Source organism: Danio rerio, chromosome 2, assembly GCF_052040795.2.
Source record: "Danio rerio strain M-AB ecotype USA chromosome 2, GRCz13ab, whole genome shotgun sequence".
NCBI lineage: Eukaryota > Metazoa > Chordata > Actinopteri > Cypriniformes > Danionidae > Danio > Danio rerio.
In genome coordinates, this window is record NC_141022.1 from 33,932,406 (window position 1) to 33,954,498 (window position 22,093).

Genomic DNA, 22,093 nt, shown 5'->3' on the forward strand with positions numbered 1-22,093 from the left:
TTCAGCATCTGACATTTCTGAAATGCCTGAAAAAGCAAATCGCCGCCCAATTTTTCAGACATCTCTCGGAAAGCGTCTTTGTAACAGGAATATTTCTATAGGAGATTTAGAAGAGCCTTTGTCTTTTGTCAACGCGTCAAGTCTCATTATACACAAGTCCCTAAAGAGGCTATGCCAAGCACTGGCATTATCCTTAATTATTATAGTCCTTACCAATTAGGAGATCATTAACAAATCATTTAATGGGTAGCAGGGTCTACAGTAACAAGCGAGCGATTCTAGGAGAGCTGATTAACAAATTGGACCCAATTATAAAGAAGCCCTAGATAGTGACAGAAAGGTCACATACAATGCATTTGTATGCTGAACGAGGAAAAGGGCGGAAATAAGGACAGAGTGCATTCATATATAGAGGGGCAGATCATTTGCATCCAAATCAGGTAGCACATAAAAAAGACAGGATGTTTTGATCAGGCCCATGATGGATTCTCATTGGTCAAACATCCTTTTCAGTGTAACAAAATAAAATTCAGGTGTCTTTCAAGAGGAGTTGGAAATATTGAAGTTGCAAATGTATGAAAGACTCTAGTGTCGTATTCTTAAGGTTGGAAATTTGGAAGCTTGACTTTTAAAAGTGTATATGATGTATCAAAGTCCCCTTTTAATCATTTTTGGACTACTCATTTTTTTGTTCATAAGCGGTAAACTAGGGCTGCTCGATATTGAAAATTCTGATACTGCGATATTTTACTTTTCTATAATAAATATTGTGATCAATACAAATGGATGGAATATCTCAGTATAATAATATTCAGGTACAGAAATTTAATAATCACAATGAAAATAAATAAATAAATAAAATATCTAAAAACTATTGTAGGTCAAGTAAAAATACTGTTTTTTTTTCGCCTTCAAAAAAAAAATCTGTCAAAATTATGAGCCCTATCATACACCCAGCGCAATAAGGCGCAAAACATGTTTTGTACGATTTGTTGCTTTTTCAGACCAACGCAACCCTAATTTTTTAAGTTTTGTGCCATGTTGTTTAAATAACAAATCCATTTGTGCTTTTTTGTGGACTCATGGGTGTGCTGGTCTATAAAGGAAGTGTGTTAAGGCTCATTGTTGGTGCGTTGCTATTTTTAAAAAACTGAAATAGACCGTGTCATTGACCAACTGAAAGCAGGTCTAAAGTCCAGCACAAAGCGAATTAGTTGTGCGCCTATGCGTCCAAACGCTTAATACACACAGGATGTACAGCAATACACAAATATCTTTACTTTTGAAAAAAAATTAAAGGATTAAAATATTAAAAAAATGAATATTTTCTACTTAAATATAAAAATCACAACTTCATGCCTTCTTCATGTCGGGGGCTTTTTCAGCTTATTCGTGACAATTTGCTTTTGTATAATGTTATTATTATTAGTAGTATTATTTATTATATCCATATTTGCTGGAAATTAAAAATGAAAGCTTTAGTGGTAGTTCTACCAGGAAGACTGAGGTGTCACATCATTCAAAATAATTATCTCGTCAGCCTATAACAACCAAGCAAGCCTTGTATATAAGCTCATCTAAACAATCTGTTTCACTGTATTCAGGTGAAGTTGCGGAAGTTTCCTCCTACAAAGTCCGCCATGTAGATAGCAAATGTGCCATGGCATGACGCAATTGACTCTTCAAGGGAATGGGAAATGAGACTCTGATTGGTTAAATGCACGTTATGCTCAAAACACACCCCTAACTCATTAAGAGAATAAGCAATACCCTGTTAGACCATGCTCCAGGGCGCAAAGCGTATTTTTCCATCTTTAAAATAGCAAAAGTGGATTCGGACACGCCCTAATGCATTTACACAATGCGCTTTAGACTTTGTGCCTAGATAGTTAAAACAGAGCCCTATGAGTTTTTCCTTAAAACAAGCTCAATTATCTGCCAATAGGATAATTAATTCAAATTGTCTTACTTTCTGCTTGAAATGTAGATATTTGGACTGGTAACAAGACAAAATATTTAAGTAAAAAATTAATTAATTAATTGTATAAATAATGAAATAAAATTAATCGGTGGTACACCTCCAAACATCATACTTTTTTGTGCCCAAACTCTCTTAACTTTTTAAAAACACATGCAAATGATAAACTTTCACTCTATTATGATTAAATTTAGCAGTGACTTAGCAGTGACAAATAAAATGAGTTCTGTAGCTCCAGGTCATCTATAATTCCGACTCAACATTGCAGATCTTACGATGAGACTATTGATGCGCACATTGTGATACCGATGCTGGAACCTTACATGAAGCATAGCCCTAATGTAAACACGAAACTGCAATGTTCATTTTTTCACAATCAGAAAAATGCAGAGAGATGGAGCAACAGCACTACTGACGATGGCAATAAATTTAGACATGATCAGCTTACAAGTTTCATGTGTTAATGGAATAATGGATATCAGTCACTGCACTTTAAATGGCTTCAAAGTCATATTTATCAATCATACCTTTTATAAAAAAATGCATATGCAGCAGTTATAGCATGATAGACTGACTTAAAATATATGATACGGTGTTAATGCTAACACCGGTATTTAAAGTGTTATATTATAGTGAAATGCATTACGTACTTCACCCTGAGACATGCAATAAATCACAGGTGTCATAATTGCGAAAGAATGCAAGTATTGTCATATTTCAGAAAAAAAAAACTACAATAAAAAATGTTGACATTTGAATCTGATTTGTAGCATAGCAAGAATACTGACTACTTTGCTGTTATGAAGACTGTAACTGTTATTTAGTGTTAAATTGTTGCAGTTGCCTTAGCTTTTATTATGAATTTGTTAGGCCAATTTTTCACAAAAAACTTGCCAGTCAGTGTTTCCTAACCCTGTTCCTGAAGGCACACCAACAGAACAGATTTGCAACCTCTTCCTAATCAAACACACCTAAATCAACTCATCAGAACATAAGACGAGACTCCAAAACCTGAAGTTAACAGGGCAGAAAAGGGAGACATCTAAATTATGTAATGTTGGTGCCTCCAGGAACGGGGTTGGGAAACACTGCCCAAGTAATTAAAAATAGTAATTAATTACTTCAAGTAATTAAAAAAACATATAATTTTCCTCAATTTGAATTTAGATGTAGTTCATTTAGTTTTAATGTACTTCTGTGTTTTGTTTCCATGAATATGTGACTTATTATGATAACAAACAGCTGAGTCAGAGTAAGAGTATCCCAGGTCCCTAAAGTCTAGCAGCATTTTATCTTGCAGTGTGGACAAACAAATTACTTCTTGTCAGAATCATTTCATGTCAGAGAATAAAGGAGAAGAAACAAAAGTGCTTATTTCTGTGAGTACCTGTGAGCAGCTCTCTGATCTCCACGTCTGTTGTCTTGCGCAGGAGTCGCACGAGTGCAGGGATGCCGCCGCAGTTCTTCAAGGCAATCTTGTTGTCATCGTTGGCCTTGCCATAAACCAGGTTTCTGAGTGCACCGCAGGCACTCCTGTGCACGTCGGTCATACGGTGATCCAGCAAGTCCACCAGCAGCTGGATCCCACCCTGCCTCCGTATCTGATACACAGAGCCACACACATATTAAAGACACCATAGACCTTTTTTGTACCCTATCATTCAAGCATGTAAATACTTACACACACATACATACAGTGATGGCCAAAATTATTAGAACTATTGGCAGATTAAAGAGGTTACAGTTTTTTGTTGTTGAATTGGCCATTTTTAATATCCATAAAATAAATGAAATAGCTACAAAATCACAATAATGCTCTATAAACTACAGAATAGAGTCATCAGAAAGAAACAGTTTGTAGTTTTTGCTTCTTTTCAGTTTGGCCAAAGCAGAACTGATTAAGCCAAGTTTCCCCAAAGGTTTGCGCTCCACTTCTATCAATTGGAGGAGTTTTGGTTTCTTGCCACTGTCACCTCTGACCTGGTTGGATGAGGTTGGTATAGCTTCATTGGTTCGCCCTTGAACAGTGACATTTGCATTAAACTGAAGTGAATAAGTTTTAATTTAATTAGATTTACAGCATTCTGCCACTACTCTGCTGCCTGCTTGTTTTGCTGAACATGTTCCATAATCTGAAATATATATATATATATATATATATATATATATATATATATATATATATATATATTTAGAATTTCTCCACTTCTTTAATCGGCTAACGTAAAGTATTCATTAATATAAGTTTATATGCAAACAGGGCCTTGCAATGCGCTAGTCGGATATTTCGAGTCAACAAAAGGGTACTTTCACATATAGCTTCTTTTGTGCGCTAAGTTTAATTTAAAGCACAAATAGGAAGGAATGCACATTCGGTATGTTATGCTCACCTTTTCTAGGCACCGCAAGTTGAAAAAATCTCAACTTTTCAGAGTGCTGTGAGCATACTACAAGTTATAAGACAGGAACCAAGCAGGCAGCTTCACACTTTGTATGGAATTACACAGTAATAAAGGTGGACTAATTACCTCAGATTAACGATTTAACAAAACCAGATACAGATCCTGTCTCACTGATGATCATTACATCATATATTCACCTCACATTCAACCTGACTTCAGTGCACTTGTTCAACCCAACACAGGCAAAAATTCTCTCACTGAGCATATATAAATAAAAAAATGAATGAATTAATGAATGAATAAAAAAAAAATAAAAAAAAAAAATTAAATAAATAAAAAAAAAAATAATAATAAAAAAAATAAATAAATATAAATTAACTAAGGTGAAGCAATAAAACAAACAACCCTGTGGCATTTATATGAAGTTGATATTGTGATGCTAGTCTTTAAAATACTTTAGATGTAAATGTTTTTATTTTTATTTAATTTTTTAATTTTTTTAAGTTTAGAGTTTTTATAAATGTTTACTGAACAGTATCATAGAATGTTTTTTTTTTTTTTTTTGGTTTAGCCCTCTAAAACTACCCCAGAGTCTGATGTGGCCCCTTGGAAAAATTAATTGCCTACTCGGATCTATTTAAAGCGTCTTTGACACAATCTGCACTGTAAAAAGCACTACAGACAATGACTTGACTTGATTTCCATACAGAAACAAGTTAGACATACCAAATATTAAAGTTAAAAGAGGATTTAACAGTTCAACCATTCCTGTTTATTTGAACATTATGAAATTAAATCCTGTTATGTAGCCAAAAAATGTCAAATTTTTTAAAAATCTATTATTTGTAATCTTTTGGCCACCACTGCAAATAGTACATGAGGGTGTGTGTATATACAGATGAAGTCAGAATTATTAAAGCATTTGATTTTTATTTTATTTTTTTTATATATATTACACAATTTATGTTTAACAGAGCTTGTTTGATAATATTTTGTCTTCTAGAGAAAGTCTTATTTGTTTTATTTTGGCAAGAATAAAATAAGTTTTTAATATTTTTAAAAACATTGTAAGGTAAAAATTATTTGCCCCTTTAAGTTGTATTTTTTTTCGATCAAACCATCATTATACAATAACTTGCCTAATTATCTTATCCTGCCTAATTAACTAAATTAACCTAGTTAAGCCTTTAAATGTTACTTTAAGCTGTATAGAAGTGTCTTGAAAATATCTAGTAAAATATTATGTACTGTCATTGTGGCAAAGGTAACACAAATCAGCTATTAGAAATGAGTTATTTAAGCTATTTTCTTTAGAAATGTGTTGAAAAACTCTTCTAAACAGAAATTGGGGAAAAATAAACAGGGGGACTAATAATTCTGACTTCAACTGTATGTGTAAGCTGTATAGTCATTAGCTTTTTAACAAAATACAATCATTGTTTGTACTCAATGGATTCAAAAATTGATCATAAAATGTTGTCAAAACCAAGTCTTTTGTCAAGAAAGCAATTATTAGAAATATTCCGAGGGCATAAACAACAGAGGATGTGTGCATAACAAAACACAAAAGCCATGGCAGCGAGAATGTAGGCTTAAGCAAGGCCAAGCGTAATAAAGATACATAATATAATAATTATTGGATGATTAATTGTGTGCATGAAGACTGTCTTTGTTCTTCTTTTAAAACTATTTGTGTCTTTCCTCAAAATACATACAAACAGACAGATCAAGAAACCACTGAGCTACCATTCCAGCACTGACCAGCATCTGAGACAGCATGGAAATTTAAATAAAACCACGATCCTTACTGCAAGCATATATAAGTAGATAGACTTTACAGAACAGCTTTGTTGTTGGTATGCAGGAGTCACCTCTGATTTGATCTTGTTGTCTCCAAAGCACAAGTGCTGGAGGTAAGCGGCAGCATTGGACTGTACCGATGGAAACTGGTGCTGCAGCATTTGGATGACCTCCGGCAGCTCCGGATCCCTCCAGCCAAATTCCCTGAAGAGGCACATAAACATGCATAAGTGAACACAGAGAAGCTTTTACATAGACAACAATGCAAACATGTCTTTGAATGCATCTATCATACTGCAACAGCTTACTTTTATATGGGCTGTAAACATTTAATTCTCCTCTCTTTGGTCTTTATGTATTTCTTTTCACAATTAATCAAACCGAACGCAACCGGTTTGTAATATCTGCCAACGTCTGATCTCCTGCTGTTAGTTGCGCTACTTTTCTCCTTTGAAAATAGTAAAGTAATAGTAATTAACGTAGAAAACGAATACCACTAAACAATGAAAACAAATGAACCTCAAAATATGATGTATGACAGTGTCGGTAAGGAGAACAAAAACAGAAAAACAAATAACGCATGAGAAACAAAAGGTATTCCAGCTAAACATGCCAGCCATCATCTTATATTTGGAATTTTATGCTTTCTGCAGAGGAACGTCAGATCACGGATAATGTATACAGACAATAACATCCTCCCAGAAATGTGAGCCTCATCACGGGTGTCAGTGACAGCTAGCTGTGCTATTGCCTGGAGCTATCCTAAGGTGCATGAATCCCCAAAGGAGAAGATCTGCATTTTGTAAACCCCAGGGTCCCGCGACTCGATCATCTCAATACCAGTGCCAACAGCAAATAAAAGTGGAGTAAACAAATCCAACACCATCCTGATGTGAAAACACAAATTCCGCATGTAGGCAGGATAGGAGAACACGATGTCTGACATATCGAAGTTTGTTTCTCTCTCCGACCAACAAACCACTGTCTCTACACTACCGCCATGTCCGAGACTGTCAAACAAGAGGAATCGATTCAGATAATAAGATACACTATGTGAGAGATGGGGTGCTAATCATAGAAAGAGAGCGCAAAGAAGGAGAGAAGCGAAGAAAGGAAAAGTAAGACATGTGTAGGCAGAGAAAATGCGATTCTGGCAATGAAAAACCCTAACATGATGGACAAACCATCTCTGTGTAAGAGGCACCATGGGAAACATCTATTTTAGCATGTCCTGTTTCCCTATAGTGCAACCGGTAAACCTGAGAGGGCAATTGCGGTCGTGAAAAAGAAGAATGGGATCCATTGGGAAAAGGTCAAAAAGTAGATAACACTGAAAGATAGCTACTTTGTTTTCAATCGCTGTATCATTGTTGGCTTTATCACTGTTTAACCTTGAGAAATGAGCGCTTGCTTAAAGCACATCTCGCTAAGCTCGCACTATATACTGAAAGATTTGTTCACAAGAACAGAGAGCAAAATCCATTACGGTGGGTAGGAAATGGCTATCAAAACTCCAATGCTATGACAGGAGGCTGACATAAATCACAGGAGCATACTAACTGATAATGTTTGTGTTAATCAGTAATTAAAGCGTAACATAAAAATGACTATAAAATTGATGAAGTTTATATGGTAATCAATGTAGCGTAGTCGCATAAGCCAACTCTGGGTTAATTAGTGTAAATACATTTTTGACAGAAGCTCTAAAATGACTGCGTTAATTAACTAGTGCACTAAAGTGAAATCATTCACTCGGTGTTTACCTTGTGTAATTATAGACGGCAATAAAGTAGAAGGCAAGGGTCCCAATGCTTTACCAGCTTTCAAGTTTCAGTTGCTCAACAATATTATATCACAGCCAATAAGATAATACAACTATAAAAATCTAAGCATCTTTCAAAAGTGATACATGCAACGATTTAATGAAAAAAAATGTTAGTAGAGTGTTTTGCCAGCTGATTCCAATGTTATTCCTCGATTAAATGGGTGTTATCAGTGGTTATCAGCTGATAGATATGAGCCAGTACTACTACCAGTAGGTTTAGAAGGCTGTTATTACTCATCCACGAGGATAATCAGCGATAGATCACATACAGCAGCAGTCGGAAGTTAATGAGTATTATTTATATAATTAATTTAATTTCCCATTAATTGTATTTTATTAACGTCTACCTCTACCCCTACCTTAAATCCAACCGTGACAGTCATGAAAAAACAGATCTGGATCTGGAGTTTTCTCTATTAGTCTAGCTAATTAACCATGTGGATGGATGAAAACAGCCTTCTGATCCTATTAGTAGGTGCAGAAGGCCCCTACTGGCCCATATCTATCAGCTGATAACCACTGATAATTGCCATTCAATCTAGTGATAACATTCGAAGTGGGTGGTATTGCAGACATCCTGTCATTAACTATATTTTTACTCTTGTCAGTTAAAATACTTCCAAATTAAGCCACTGATAAGTCATTCATTCAGTCTCTGAGCAACACATGCTGTAGTTCATTTCACAGTGAATCACTGTTATTAATTAATCATTTGAGAGAATACTTTAGTGATTCATTCATGGACAGTCAGGAAACATAACAATGTCCTGAATGCCTCAAAATGAAATGAGAATAGATTTAAGCTTGATTTAGGCTATTTTCAAATTTAGCCATTCTTTTTATGAATGGCCATTTTTAACATGAATGTCAGTGGCTTCCACTTTCAAAACAATCTGTTACCATTTTCTGCATTTTGTTATACTTATAGTTATTGAACTGTAATGGCTAATGTGTGTCTAGTGCTATCTCATGGCAATTTGTAACTTTTTGATTTATTTGCAAATTCATATTAATTTGTTTCATTTCATTCGTACATTTTAGTACAATTTACTCATCCCTCAATCAGGGGTTAGAGGTGGGGTGTGGGGGCATGCCTTCTTTTTAAAATCCATAATTTTTCATATTGATAATATTGTATGAATTAGCCACTTATACATTTTTCCTCGTGAGATCGGACTTGTCTCACAGATTCAAAGAAAATAACTTACTTTTGGCAAAATAAGGTGGATATAGCAGATACTGTAGATACATTTAAGTACAAATTGGTGCAAGCAGGTACAGTAATAGTAATATGTATCAAATTATGTACTGATTTTAAAATGTATAAAAATACATTTTTATTCTTACATAATACTTTTTGTTAAAAAAGAGAATCAAACGGAGAGTCTAAAAATCCTTTTGTACAAGGAACTACTTTCATCTGTCATTCCTTCACATCTGCAGCTGACGTCAGAACAGCAGAAGTCGTTACTTATTTACTAATGTCATTTTTGAACTAGCATTTGAATGATTCTCTAGCGTAATGTCTAAAGTGATGACAAAACAGGTGATTTTGCTGACAATCTTTAAGATTATAAGGCTAAACGGCATAAAATGCCATCAATCTACAGAGATTGTCCAGCATTTCTCTGTTGCAATCAGGTAAAAGCCAAAGCTATGCAAATGCCACCAAATCGATAAGGAAAAATGATAAACAAATGCAGGCATTTCTTCTTTCTTTCTTTCTTTCTTTCTTTCTTTCTTTCTTTCTTTCTTTCTTTCTTTCTTTCTTTCTTTCTTTCTTTCTGGTTTTGAATAATTTTGGATTGACTGTATATATTTTAGTGGAGGGCCGTTATCGGCGTTAACATGCTGCATTAATCCAAGACTCTTATCAAGCAGTAAAAAAATATCGCTTTTAATCTATTCTTGAAGTTGGGTTGGGAGCTGGGTCTAATCTACGCAAGCTCTAATGACTTTTACTTTGATATTTTAGCACAGATGTATACCTCCCTGAATTGCACTGTAGGGGGCGAGAACGAGTCTTCGAACCTGTGTGTATTTCTACTGTAAAATTACCACATCAAACGTGACGTGCTAACATGGATGCAGTTCACTAAAGTGAATTTGATTAATGTTAGCTCCACATCTAACTTTCAAGCACCTGTAGAGTTTATGTGTTTGAGTAAAACATATAAAAATAAAACTGAACGGGTGCTTTTTAAAATGAGTGACGGTGAATAAAAGTTAAATTGGTGAGCCGTCTGACAAACAAGTGCCCTACTCAAATCAGCAGGATGCCCTTCTGGATCTTTCAGTTACTTCGAAGACACTACTGACTTCACTTACATGGACATCTATAATCTAGTTATTTGCCTTAATAGACAAAAATATAATTAAGGTGTTTACATAAAGTGCTTTCATGTAAGAGTTTCCTGTAATTTTGTGTGACTTTAACTGGAGTTCGCCAGTTTCATTTCATTCATGCCCCCAAGGGTATTAGACGCAAATAAGGAGTAAGGACTGGTGATAGTGTTATGGAATTTGATAACGCACGCCAAATGGAAAGAAAAAAAAATTCTGCATTTTGTGATGTTTAACTGAATTATAATAAACACAAGTAAATCTTATTGAACATAATTAATTTTTTATCACCAATTTTCATAGTATAACAGTTTCTCATACAGTTTGTGATGCATTTTGGAAAGGAGATGAGCCCCTGGTCTAATGCACCACCTGGCTTGAGAAACCTGTTCTCAAAGACTTACTTTTAGTCATTATATGAGTAGCACACATATTCTGAATGCCTTCAGTAAAATTCAAATTAACCATTTTAATCTCTATCTATCTATCTATCTATCTATCTATCTATCTATCTATCTATCTATCTATCTATCTATCTATCTATCTATCTATCTATCTATCTATCTATCTATCTATCTATCTATCTATCTATCTATCTATCTATCTATCTATCTATCTATCTATCTATCTATCTATCTATCTATCTATATATATATATAGATATATATCATGACAATAAAAAAAATTGGCCATTTTATTAAATCAGTCAGAAGAGGCAAAACGTTACTTTTAGCTCACGCTTGTTTTTGTCATTAAAAACGTTATGAAGCTGTAATGTTATATTTTGTCTTTAAAAAATACCTCTGATACCAAGCCCACCCAAGTACTGGGCAGTCATAGTTGTGCTTTACATCCATCGATAATGCAAAATCCCGGCATGAACGAACGCATACATAAGTGATGAGGACTAAACGTGTAGGGCACGCAGATTTATGAGATATTTGCTGCTCTAGAAACTGCCGATATCATTTATGATTAAAGTCAGAATAGTAATGGCACCCAGCTCGTCCTCATTCGCATCATTAAACCTTAGCGCTGAATCATTCCCAGCAGGCCAGTCCTACAGGGAACACACACATATGCAGAGTGCAAGCTGCTGGAGCCTGGTGACACTCGCTCCTCTCTGTCAGGTCTGTCACTGGCAGCCAAATCCTTAACCTCGCCATTACCACAATTAATGCCCGGCTGAGGCCACACCCCCTACAGCACAGCTCCAATCCCTGTGACAGGCCGATGAACCTACCATTAATCACCAAACATGAATAATCAAACGTCTGCTCAGAACCCAGGCCTACAAAAAAAAAGTCATTCCTTGCCAAAGCCGGAGAAGGATTTGGCTGGGAAATGACTCATTCACGCTACAGAGAACAGAGAGCTCTTTGGTTGTGTATGCGCTCAGACTTGTGATTTCACCCTTCATGGTCTGATATAGAGAGATGCTTTGGATGGATGGCTGGTCTACTAATAAACCATTCGTCCCTTAACCTTCACCTGCAAGATCCACCCCCTTATTAGCACTATTAAACTAAGCGTTGACCTTCATTCTAGCTGTCAGAAACATGAGAGAGAGGCTCTGTTCCAATACCTTTTGAGCTGCTAACATATGCAGCATTTTAAAGTACATTTTTTAAGCTGCACATAGACTGAAACTTAATTATATCTTATGCTCAAACTGACCAAATAAAAAGAAGCAATTCTTTCAAGCAAAGAGCATTCCTCAGTAAAATATGTCCAAAATGATGGTTAATAAATTCTAATTAGCTTGAAGTCTGCGAAGTATTTTTTTTAGAATGTGATATATGTTATGTTTTTTTTTTTCTAATGAATGAGAATACTAAGGAATAAGTGCCTCTATTATGCTTTTTCAGATGTTCAGCTATTTTGTTGGTTTCCTACAATAGTTCTACATGCATTCAAGGTAAAAAATATTTAACTTTTTACATAATATAGATTTCACATGACTCTTTTTGAAGATTTGTTCTTTCTGTGAGGGTAGTCTGCTTTGGCCAGATGGCCCAATCTGTTTTGATTATTTTATTTCAGTACTTTTTAGAAATAAAATGGTCTGAATTTTATCTCCAAAAGCTTCATCAATTTGTACATACTGTAGGACAGTAACAATGGTATTGATTTTATCATATTAATATCAAGTCCAAATAAAATGCATTGAAAGAACTAGTTTATCAACCTAAATCTCAATGACAACCATAAATTGAGCATTATGTTTCTTAGGGTGTACTCACACTTTGTACAGTTGCCAAGAACTGTGCTGAAGCGTGATTGTCCCCCGACGGCCTGCACTCACACTTCGTTTTGTCTTCCGAACCTAAACACGCTTACATCATCGATGGTGTGACTATTCAGTTAAATAGAAGAGAAGCGCTCTAGCTCAGCACAGTGGAAATTGCTTTAGTTATATCGTTTTGTCGTTTGGGATGCAGTGACGCGCAATCAAATACTTTGCCAAACAGATCCACATTTTGGATCCACAGATCCACAAACACATCCACATAAATGGATTTATTGATCATTTTTAGTTTTCAATGTACACAAACTGTTGTAGTTTATTAAAGACGCAAACATCTCAACGACTATTATAATAATTTATAAGCGACAAAAGTAAAACGATATTAGTAAAGCAATGTCCACAGCAGGGGATAATCGATGATGCGACTATTCAGTTTGACAGGAAAAGAAGCACTCTCACTCAGCACATCGGAGATTGCTTTAGTTGTATTGTTTTAGTAGTTCGGGATGCAGTGATGCACAGTCAAATATTTTGCTGAACAGAACCACATTTTTTGATGCTCATAAATTATCATAAAGTCCTCATGCTGCACATATTAGGAGGTTTGCTGAAGGTACAGCTTATGTGCAGCGAGGGGTTTGCTTTCATTGAAAAGTAAGAATGATTAATAAATCCATATGAAACAGTGCCTAAAAAGTGACGTCGCATCTTCAGTTTCGGGCTCAGGTGTACTTTGCCCAACCAAACCGTGCTCTCGCACACCTTTTACAACCAGGCCTGGGTCAGCAAACTAAAATGCGCCTGGAACGGATTTGGATAGCAATGTGTGAGTGCGCCCTTAGGGGGTGAGTGCAAAGCACATCTAAGCCCGAAACTGAATATGTCACTTTTAAGGGGCTGTTTCATATGCATTTATTAATCATTCTTCCTTTTAAATGAACGGAAACTGTTGTAATTTATTAAAGACACAAACCCCTTGATGACCATTATGATATATTATTAGTGTCAAAAGTAAAAAGATAGAAATAAAGCAATGTCCACTGTGCTGAGCAAGAGCGACTCTCTTCCTGTTGAACTGAACTGTCGCATCATCGATGACGTAAGTGTGCTCAGGTTCGGAAGGCAAAACGCAGTGAGTGCAGGCCGTCGGGGGAGAGGGAAGGTGGGACAAGGCAACTGTACCTAGTCTGAGTAGACCCTTAGTGGTATGTTTTTACTTTGTAGTGACTACTTTGTAGTACATTATGAGCTGTTATTGCCATGTAATTACTTTATCTTTGAATTAAAAAAAAATAGCAAAACACACACACACATTTCTGTTGAGCTTATGAATACAACGCATTTAGATAGGGCACCACTGAATATGCCAGAGTTTAGTTGAGTGCCGAGTGACCGATCATAGCTAGGAAGTACTCACATAAAACATTTTTTTTTTTTAATCCAGGGACTATAACGAGATGGTTTCATGAAAGTGCAAAAGCTGTGCTATAATAAAAGCTTATTGTTAACAACTTGCTTCTTAAGGTCAATGACAGAACAAAATGATAACATAACACATGATGTGAAAGGCAATATTTTAAAAACCATAATAGAGGCATACAAACTTAAAATATTTTTTGTGTTTTTATAGATCAACAGATGGTACAGATCAGTTAATCAGTTCCATGATAATTTATTCATTCATTAATTTCCTTCGGCTCAGTCCCTTTATTTATTGGGTTTGCCACAGCGGAATGAACCGCCAGCTTATCCAGCAAATGTTTTACACAGTGGATGCCCTTCCAGCTGCAACCCAGTGGTTCCATGATCTGCTTCAATGTAATTAAGATGAACAGGAAAACTTGCTAGGTAGTCTACTTACAGAGTTGTGTTTATACTCACATTCTTGCAAACTTTCCAACTAGGAGATTTTTAAGGGAACCAATTATGCTCCTTTATATAAGATGTAATTTAAGTTAGAAGTGTCCCTAGAATGTGTCTGTGAAATTTCTGCTAAAAACACCTCAGAGATCATTTATTCTACCATGCTGTAAGTGCTCATTCTTGAGTGGATAGCACATACACACTTTGAGCACACACACACTGTTTTTGGTGTGTCTCATTAATTGCAAATAAGATGTTGCTCTAGCCCTTTTGGCAGAAGAAAGCAGAGACTGTACATCCTGCATCTCTGACACTCTCAAGAAAAAATATTTGCTTGGTTTTGTCATGCCTGTCGCAGTCACAGGACATTGCAGTTCTTTATCATCATGAAAGTGCATTATCTGCATCTATCTCAAAGCCTTGCCACTTCTGACAAACTATTTTCTAAATGCACACATCTGAAGTGCACAATTCCTCAGCTCATCTTTATTTCTATAGCACTTTTTACAGTGTAGATTGTTAAAGCAGCTTAACATAGAGGAAGAAAATAGATGAGACACAGAAAAAGCCAGCTGTCAGCAGTGGGTTAAGTCCATGAACGCAAACAGCTGGATTATAAGTCACATTTTTAATAAACCTATTTAGATTTGGTTGTTTAGATATGTTTATTTACCCATACACCTTTTCCACTAGTGGGAACTGGGTGATACTGTAGCTCAGAGTAGTGCTATTGCCAGTTTAAAACTGGCTCTTCTGTCAAGCTAATAACTGCAACATCACTCAATAAGTCTCCTCTTTCCCAACCATGCAAATCTGGAAAGGAACGAACATGTCATCAACACTGCATTGTTATTAATGTTAATGGGTTAGTGAGCCTACATTGGCATCCAAACCCAGCGTATAAAGTACAGTGTGTTTGTGCACCACATCATAATTTCAATACAGGCTTATTGGAAATACGTCCCCAGTGCTGCATATTTGAGAACTGGGAAATACTGTATGTACCCTTGGCTGCACAAATTCACTAGAGGCTGTGGTGTACTCAAATACGTAACTAGGGCACGTTTTCTTATATATGCCATTTTTTTGTCTATCTACCAGAGCCTGCTGTGTACATTTCTGCCAATCTCAACGTCTTTCTCGTGCAAATCCCTGAGAGAAGCCAGTCAGCCTGTTATGTGTATATGAACTTACTATCAAGTAACCCACTCAATTTCAAATGCAAACTAGGGGTGCTTTCATACAGTACCTAGACCAGGGGTCTCAAACTCAATTTACCTGGGGGCCGCAGGAGGCAAAGTCTGGGTGAGGCTGGGCCGCATAAGGGATTTCACAAAAAAAAGTCCTCAAATGTCATTATTAACAGTTTTAATTATTTCTTCTGAACATGAAGTGTCCTGAACATTAATAGTACATTGAGTGAAGATTAAGAACAGTTCTTCTGAACATGGCATCTTTTGCCTACGCCTTGCTGCCAGAGACTTGACAGAGCTTCTTCTCACAAATCTGAACCACATTTGGCTTTAGAGCGGAAGCAGTTGAGACCCTCAGTATGGCTTGGGGGAACTCACTCAAAACTTCCATTCTCTCACCTCACCTAAAAAAAGGTGTATATATGTATAAATAAAACACCCCCACCCCACTCCAGTCACATCAGTCTGTACCAGTCTGTATCTACCTATAATATAAGATGCAGGCTGTAGCTAGGTAGGTGGCAGGCTGCAGATAGGTAGCTAAGTGGCTGGCAGGGGCGGGAACAGCTTACCTTGGTTCTGGCCGGCGCGAGTTAACACTTCCCGCCTGTCACAGCGTCTAACAACGGGGCGGGGTGCGTGATGACGTCACCGGCATCCCCGCCCCTTTGTTTACACGGCGGGCGGGGAATGCCAGTGACCGCTGTGTACGGATAGAATCAGCGGATCGGGGAGCGCTCTCTCTCCCCGCTCCGCTGATTCTGTCAGTGTACAGCGGTCGGCGCGGGCCACAAAATATTGCACTGAGGGCCGCAAATGGCCCGCGAGTTTGAGACCCCTGACCTAGACGTTTGTTTCGGAACCTAGCGTGTTTCCCTAGGTAGCGTGGTTCGTTTGGCATATGTGAATCCAGCAATTGCGCTCGGATCCACGCCAAAACAATGAGTCCGAGGTTACCTGAACAAGGAGGTCTCGGCTTAATTGAAACGAACCCTGTAGCGGATCGACTGTAGTGAGAAAGCATGTCGATCCAATGAACTGACAAACCAGGTAAATATCATGGATATGTAATTGGCATATATGCCTATGTGAAGAGAGAATCATGAGTAGGACAGGATGTCTTTCCTACTGGTAAATGGCCGAATACGAAAGTGAAAGCATGCTGAACTATTTACAAAAGCAGTTTATCCATTAGGAAAATTGACCAAACTGCAGTCTCGGTTTATGTGTTATTTCTCTGTATAACGTAAAGCCTATAATGCATAATTCTAGCAAATGGCTATTTATGAGAAAGTCTTACGTCTGATTGGGGAAGACGTCTGTGGCTGTCGCAATTCAAAATTGAAGCGCAGCTTATTGTCTGATTGCTTATCATCATAAATTAAAATAAGGTTGTATGACAGCTGAGCGGGACTCTAAAAAATAAACCGTGGAACTCAATGTGAGGAGAGTTTACTCGCACATGACTTGTTTTAGCTATTTTGGTCCATTTAGAAACTTTGCAATGTGAAAGCAAACCGCACCAAGAACAAAGTGCAACACTATAACAATTTTAATCCCTGTTTCGGAACAAAACAATCGATCTACAGAAGTGAAAGCAGTTTACAAGTGAAAAGCCTTTGCAGTTACATGCTTTTACCACAATTCACACTGCTTTTTTTTTGGTTTTACTTTATTTTGGTTTTTGGTCCTTCACTGGACTTGAAACCTGGTCCAATCTGCTCCCCATCCCAAGTCCAACGCCATTTGTGGCGAGCTACTGATCAAACTGGTCATATCCATACGTTGGTAATTGGTTAGTGGTAGTGCAGAAAGAAACATATGTTGTCGGCGTTATCATACTGCCTGCATTGTTCGTTTTAATAATGAAATGCAACCATATGTAACCCATGCACATATTTACCAGTTCTCAAATATGTAGCCCTCCCTTTGTTGCATAACTGCATAGATGGAGATTACAAATGCTAAAAATGTGTTTGTATGTGTTTACTGTTGTGTTATGCTGTTATTTCAAAATTGGAGCCTTAAAAGAGTTTTTTTTCATCTTGTTGATCATGGTAACCCTGGCCTTAGCCCCTGACACAAGGGGTTCTTACTTCTAGGCCAGCCATTTAAAACTACTGTAGGCTCTGGCTTTGAACCAGCATTTAATCTGCATTGGTGGTAAACTGATAACTGTAGGCACACATCAGTGTTCGAACACCATGTAAAGATGAATTTTCCATAAAAGGTCCCATTAAAATACAGATTGAAAGAGTTATCGGAAGCTTGTTTGTGGTGACAAAGAACAAATCAATCTGTTCTTGGTCATAGAGCTTATTTCCTGCAATAACACGAAAGCCAATAAAACAAAATTATTGGCTTTTTGCTAAGGGGAGTAGGGTGATGCTAACCTCTGGGTTGGTCTCCAAAATGATGTCATCCCTGCAGCACTCTATTGAAATCAATGGAGTCTCCTGTGGGAGAGGCTGCTCATAGGTTTTGGGACAAAGCTACAGAGAGAAAGAAATGGGTCTTGTTGTCTATGGATTTATAAAAGGTTTGCTAGGTGTGCAGGCTGAAAATCCTTCAGCAGAGTGATGTAACATTTGAGCACTCACTGGATTGAGACAAACTCCCCTGTTTGTGGCAGGTCTTTGTTTGGGCTTTTGTTCTGGTTCAGTCAGGTGAGCCTATCTTTCATCCCCAAAGCAGAAAAATTAACACCACAAATCCCAGCTTCATGTTACAGCTCAACAGCCAAAATAACCCACGGGGCCAGAGGAAGAAGAGGATAAGCCCCTCGTGGACCACCGGCTGTTGCGTGGCATGAAAAAACAGCCAAATAAAAGCATCATAAATTATGCATTCAGGATGCCTGGCTGAGCATGATTATTACGAGCTAATGGGTTGATATTTTGGAAGGGATGAAGCTGAGGTACATTTAATATAGACACACAACAGCGCTCATCAGAAAACATAAACGTCAACTTATTGATGTGAAGCTAATATGAGCCACATCTCAAAATACTATAACTACACAGATTTAGTGTACTAATTTAATCGTTTTCCTTCATTAGAGTTGATGGTGATATGTATATTCAACATTTAATTGAAATATCTGAATCAATACTCAAAGTTAAACAAGTAAATGTTTGCAAAACAACATTATAATGCAGTTATAGTAAAGAATGGTACAAATGCAAAACATATACTGAAGAATAAATGTCTTTAATGTCTTGCTAAGTGCCACATGTTTAAAGTGTGAGCAGCCCCTTAATAACTGTCACTCTGCAGACCTGTTTGTATGTCATACAACTAGCTTCTGGCATTACAGGCAGATGAATGAAGAACTTACACATGCTGAACAGAGTAAATAAGACCAGCCACCAGCCCATGTAATCGCTGCAGCTCTAGCTTGTGGCTTAGCCGCTGAAGCGTGCACACTGTTAAAACAAACACTCTAATGAGCATAGAGCTCCTCTGTCCTCTCAGCTTGCTCCCTGGCTTTTCTATTCAAACACGAGCAGAATGCTGAATAAGCTTCACGTACATGAAACATGCACTTCATGCACTTCCATTCTGGTGCGTGCCTTTGTCTGAAAGAAAATGAGTACTGGAACAACAACATGTGACAGCTCAATCAAAGACGGTGCGCATACAAAATAGATTAGACAAGAACTGTTAGCTTATGGATAAAAGCGATGCTGAAATGCCCTTTTATCTATCCCACCTAAAAAAGATAGTCAATCTATAACATTATTAATTCAACTTCATGGTGTTTCAAACCTCTAAGACTTTCTTTTATCTTTTAAGAACGTTTTTAAAGTTTTCATTTATACATTTGAAGTATATGTGGGGTGATATCTAAAGCATTTAAAAGGGGTTTTGAAGGATATGTTGGGCATTCAGAGGAAATGCGGTCAGAATCTTTACAGTGGCCATTTTAAACACAGCAATGATCCCTTGACCTATGGCATGAGCTCAGGGTGGGATTATCTACTATTCTGACCAGCAATTGACAAACAACTGATACAATGATCCAATTAATCACTGATGGTCAAAACCAACTCCACCCTTTAATATACAAGTCCCTTAATCTACAATTAACTTTATTAGGTATATCAAATTAACTATAAAATATCTAATCAGCCAATCAGATGTCAGTATGTAGATGTGGTCAAGACCAACTGCTGAAGTTCAAGCTGAGCATCAGAACGGGGAAGAACGGTGATTTAAGTGAGTTTGAATGAGACATGGGTTGTTGATCCCAGGTGAACAAAAGCTGGTCTACTGGGCAAAACTAGAACAGGTCAAAAAAAAGACAAAGCATAGTAACACTTTACTTCAAGTGTTCAAAGGACTGTCATGAAACCTTTAAAATCATGAGATGACACATCATGAATATGAATGAGATTTTATGGATGCTTATGAAAACTGCACCATTCACTCAGTGTAATTTTAAATCTGTAAGTGACATTGTTTGAGATTACTGTGCTGTGACATCTTGACATTACCAAATACACCATATCTTATCATAAACAAGACATAACTTGTCATAAACATTATTGTCACAAGGCCATTATAATTGTCATGAATTTGATAACATTATCATCATCGACTACAGTGGCACAAATTTAACTTGTCATCATTAACATGTCATTCATTCATTTCTTTTCTTTTCTGCTTAGTCTCTTTATTAATCTGAGGTCGCCACAGCGGAATGAACCACCAAATTATCCAGCATTTGTTTTACGCTGCAGATACACTTCCAGCTGCAACCCATCACTGGGAAACATCCATACACACTCATAAACTATGGACAATTTAGCTTACCCATTTTACCTATAATACTTTTTCAATTCAGCAACCTTCTTGCAATTGTGCCACTGTGCTGCCTCATTAACATGTCATTAAATGTAATTAAATATCACAGTTTATCACAATTATAATTATAAAAATATTTGACAGTTTTGACACTTTTTAACAACAAATAAATTTTAATTCTTTCGTTTTTGTCAAAATATTCATTTTTATTGATTTATGAGGGCCTCAAGACAATATTAATGACAGATTTATGAAAAGCTATGTTGTCTTGGTAATGTCAAGTTTTAAGACAAAGACATCTCAAACAATGTCATCTTTGCATTTGAAATGACATTACTGACTGAATGACAGTTGTTTAAAAGCATGCATAAAATCTTGTTCACATTTCTGATGCTACTCATGTCATGATTATAAAAGTCACTTGACCGTCTTATGAACACCCCCTTCAAGTAAACTTATCGAAAACATCAAGTGAGGGGAAGTTCAGTATGCCAGAATGCCTTGTCGATGACACATTTCAGCAGAGAATGAGCTGACTGATTTAAACTTATAGAATTGACATAGAAAGTCAAATAACCACTCGTTACAACCAAGATCTCTGAACACACAACAGATTCAACCTTGAAGAAAATGAGCTACAGCAGCAGATCACACCAGTGTGACTCCTGTCAACTAGTCACTACAATTGTGAGTAAATGATTGAGAGATTAAAACCCATATTTAGTCATCCAGAACATCCCGTCAACCACTGAAAGGCATGGTGGGTAAACAACATTTGTTGTAATATATTATTTGCCTCTGATTTCGGGCAGGTTTAGGTCAGGTTATGTTGTTCCAGGACCAAAACAACACAATCTATTTCAGTAAATCATGTTGTCTGGAGCAAATAACCTCAGTCGGTTTGAGATTAAAGGTGGCAAATACTGACAGGTTTGCCCTACAGTAGAACAAACCTCTAATACACACTTTTGACAGCTGTAAGAGGAAGTGGGAACTCAGAGAGCTGCTAACGGTCACATAAATATGATTTGTGCTGCCAGGAGCGGTAAGTTCTAACAGGGTGTGAATGTGTGACCCCCTGTTGACCCCCTATTTAGGAAATAGTGGACATCAGTGTTTTGGATTCAGCTCACACATGCTTGAATGGTCCTGAGAGGCAGCTTGAACTGTCTGCAGTGAGAGAGGTCAGAAAATGTCTCTGTCACGTTCAGTGACCACTTCATCTCCTGTCGCCCACTCAGAGCACGGATCACAGAATCAACACTGCGCTGCTCAGCATTAGACTATATTAATGCCTCCACATGCCTGAAAAAACAAATGCTTCTGACATTTCTCAACAAAGTAATTTCCACAGATTTCTAACACAAATCCTCATATCTTATATTACTGGAGTCATTCTGAAAACAAAATAGTTAATTGGAATCACAGATTATATATAATTTATGACTGTGGGTAAAGTCTGTCTGTCTGTCTGTCTCTTTATTTATATATCTGTCCATCCATCTATCCATCCATCCATCCATCCATCCATCAATCCATCCCCTTATCAATCCATCCATATATCTATCCATTCATCCACCCATCCGTCTGTCCGTCCATCTATCCATCCATCCATCCATCCAACCACGCATTCAT

At 37.0% G+C, this 22,093-nt stretch overlaps 1 protein-coding gene across 37 annotated transcripts in view; it reads right to left on the reverse strand.

Annotated features, from left to right (window-relative positions):
• The window catches only part of ctnnd2b (catenin (cadherin-associated protein), delta 2b), a 140,489-nt gene that overhangs the window by 30,068 nt on the left and 88,328 nt on the right, over positions 1-22,093 (reverse strand). For all 37 annotated transcript variants that reach the window (NM_001365617.1, NM_001365616.1, NM_001193651.2 and 34 more), the window contains 2 exon segments: positions 3,366-3,579; positions 6,252-6,384. In NM_001365617.1, the coding sequence (NP_001352546.1) occupies positions 3,366-3,579; positions 6,252-6,384 (347 nt within the window).